Source organism: Enoplosus armatus, chromosome 16, assembly GCF_043641665.1.
Source record: "Enoplosus armatus isolate fEnoArm2 chromosome 16, fEnoArm2.hap1, whole genome shotgun sequence".
Classification (NCBI taxonomy): domain Eukaryota; kingdom Metazoa; phylum Chordata; class Actinopteri; order Centrarchiformes; family Enoplosidae; genus Enoplosus; species Enoplosus armatus.
In genome coordinates, this window is record NC_092195.1 from 8,557,095 (window position 1) to 8,559,902 (window position 2,808).

The window sequence follows — 2,808 nt, forward strand, 5'->3', positions numbered from 1 at the left end:
ACAGTAACTTATGTTGAATGTTGTGTATCAGACACATCTTACAGTGACTTTGTAGTGAACTTATCATATCCAATATAATGTCATTACTGTAAATTTTGGTTAGTATCCTGAAATGTAACTGTAGCAGCTGGATTGTCCACATCCTTTAAAAAAAAAACACTTCATCACTAATCCCTCTTGGTCTCATTGGAAACCAGGCTTATTAACTCACTCTATTTTTAGTTTGCATTGTTGTTTTACGTCTTTTAAATTAATAGAAAACAGCTTTTTGAAACACACACTTATGACAGCATCACCGGTGACGTTCACATGAAGACAAGCAGAGACTTGCGCTAAACGGAGCGCAGCTCTGACGCTGGCGTTTTTCTGCAGCGCCTCTTGCGCACACAGATATAAAACCCGCCGCGCACCAAGAGCCCAGAAGAGCAGAAGAGACGCCATAGGACAGCGCGCAAGTCTCCCTCCGACCCTCTGGGAAATGTAAGTACCTTCATATTTGATTTGCAAGAACCTTGACATGAACTGATTAAACTCATTTAAAGTCTCTCGACATGACTTTTTATGACTGTCTGCTGGTTATGCAGCTGCAAAAAAATGCTGGTTATTGGAAATCCATCTCTACTAATATTGTTTTCATGTTTTTTACTCCGACCAACTATACATGTATTCCTCAAGCAATGACTTCAAAGCTGAACAGTGATCAGTCTTATAAATAAATAACAGTTTTTACTTTTCCCGGTCAGATGCATCCTAACTTGGTGAGCTGGCTGGGGACTCTGGGGTTCCTGCTGTGGGCGCTGCTCTGCCTGGGCGCCCTGACGGAGGGATACCCGGTGAAACCGGAGAACCCCGGGGAGGACGCCCCGGCGGAGGAGCTGGCCAAGTACTACTCAGCCCTGAGACACTACATCAACCTCATCACAAGACAGAGGTAGGCAGACTAATTACACCTCTGCAAGAATAGAAAGCGTATTAAAAGATCTGGAGTTCATGTGGTTTCATGTTTAATTTGATTTCAAGTAGTACTTTGCCATCTTTTTTCTCCTCAAATGACTTGATATGAATTGGAAATGAATTGGTAATATTTGTCCACTGGCTGGTAGCTCGCCCACATTATTCTATTCTATTCTGTCCTGTTTTACAAATGTGTGAATATAATGACAGGACTGCTATCAGATAAAACATGCTTGCAAGTTCAGTGGTGCTTCGGTATATTCTTCCAATTTAAGCCATTTTCTTCCATAGCTCTACTGCTTACTGTACAAACTTCTGCTAAGTAGGAATGCAGGATTTTAATTTTGGCGGATTGTTTATTCTCATGGCTGGAATGTCACAGATTCCACAAACAAATATGAGAAAAAGTATATTTTCTTCTGTTTCTCTGCTATCATCCAACTCGTCAACATTGGTCTTTGTAGGAAACTTTCCTCCACTTTTGCCATTTTCTGTTATGGTCTTGACAGTAATCTGACACTAAAGCACAACATTTTGACATCAAACAAACAAAACCATAAGTCCACCTAAAGTTTTGCCTGTTGGAGCTGCCAGTAGTCTAAGACTTGTTACAAAGCAGCAAACACCCGCTGCCCATTTACCACCTGAAAAAAAAAACCTTGGGGAGACATGACTGCCATGGCCAGCATGCTGTGTCAAATCACCCACAGTTTTTCAGCTTTCTTTTGAATGTCAGGGGCTTGGATGCCGCTGCAGGCGTTTAGCCACCCAGGGGGACAAGCGCGCCGACACGGCTTATCATCTGAGGGACAGAAAAGGAACTATGACCACCTGCGATGCAACTCCTGTCTGCTCCTGCAAGGTCTCGGTCTGACTGCGATCAGCCTTCACTGAGCTTATAATTGGACATATGACATGAGGACATGCAGAGAAATAGGTTCAGTTATTTATTTCCCTGTCCTAAAATCAGCCAAGGTCTCTCCCTCCCCTGTGATGTTTTTTCTCTTAAAGACCAAAAGGTCCAAGGTTGGTGCAAAGCCCTTTAAATTTCCCCAAATAATCGTCCCTTTGCCTGTTTGTCTGTCTCTTTGTGTCCCAGGTATGGAAAGAGGTCCAGTCCTGAGATTCTGGACACACTGGTCTCAGAGCTGCTGTTGAAGGAAAGCACAGACACGCTTCCACAGTCAAGGTGTGTGTGTGTGTGTGTGCAAGACTGTGAGTGTACTACATTGCTGTAGCTCTCACAGGAGGAAACTGAACTTGACCTTTTGCTTCTCTCTCACCAGATATGACCCATCATTGTGGTGATGATGTCATCAGTGTTGGCTCCACCTCACTGCTGCCCCGCTGCCGCTGACATTTCTGACCTCTACACATCTCTTACTCCACACCCTCCTACACCAAACTACCACCCTGCCTCTTCCCCTTTTACCTCTATGAGCCGCCACGTATATTCAGCCCCGCCTCCTTACCCATCAGCTACAGTCACCTCTGCTTAAATGCCATAAAATTGTAAATAGTTTATTCAGAGTTATCATCTGTGAAACATAAAAGTAAAGTGGGGGAGGGCATGTTGATTGTACTGTATAATTGTGCAATTAAAGATTAATTGTTTGAAGAAATGTATTTTTTTGCATGGTTGATGTATCACATTATCTAATATTTGTTTGCAAAATATGCATACCTGAGCACAGTTAAGGGGGAAATGACTGATGGCTGACATCATATTATATATTCTATGTGATTAATTATTTGACATAAATCGCCCAGTTGTCAGATTAGAGAGAATATTGGCCCTGAATGTTCCCCTCATGTCAAAATGTTTTTCTACAACTGGTCTCCCGACACATCTCA

General features: G+C 42.7%; 1 protein-coding gene across 1 annotated transcript; it reads left to right on the plus strand.

Moving 5' to 3' along the window:
* Window positions 1–435: 435 nt before the first annotated feature.
* Window positions 436–2,576, plus strand: npy (neuropeptide Y). Its single transcript, XM_070921151.1, has 4 exons — window positions 436–480; window positions 744–931; window positions 2,054–2,143; window positions 2,241–2,576. The coding sequence occupies exons 2-4, from the start codon at window positions 744–746 to the stop codon at window positions 2,260–2,262; spliced, it is 300 nt and encodes a 99-aa protein (XP_070777252.1). The 5' UTR covers window positions 436–480; the 3' UTR covers window positions 2,263–2,576.
* The last annotated feature ends 232 nt before the right edge of the window (window positions 2,577–2,808 follow it).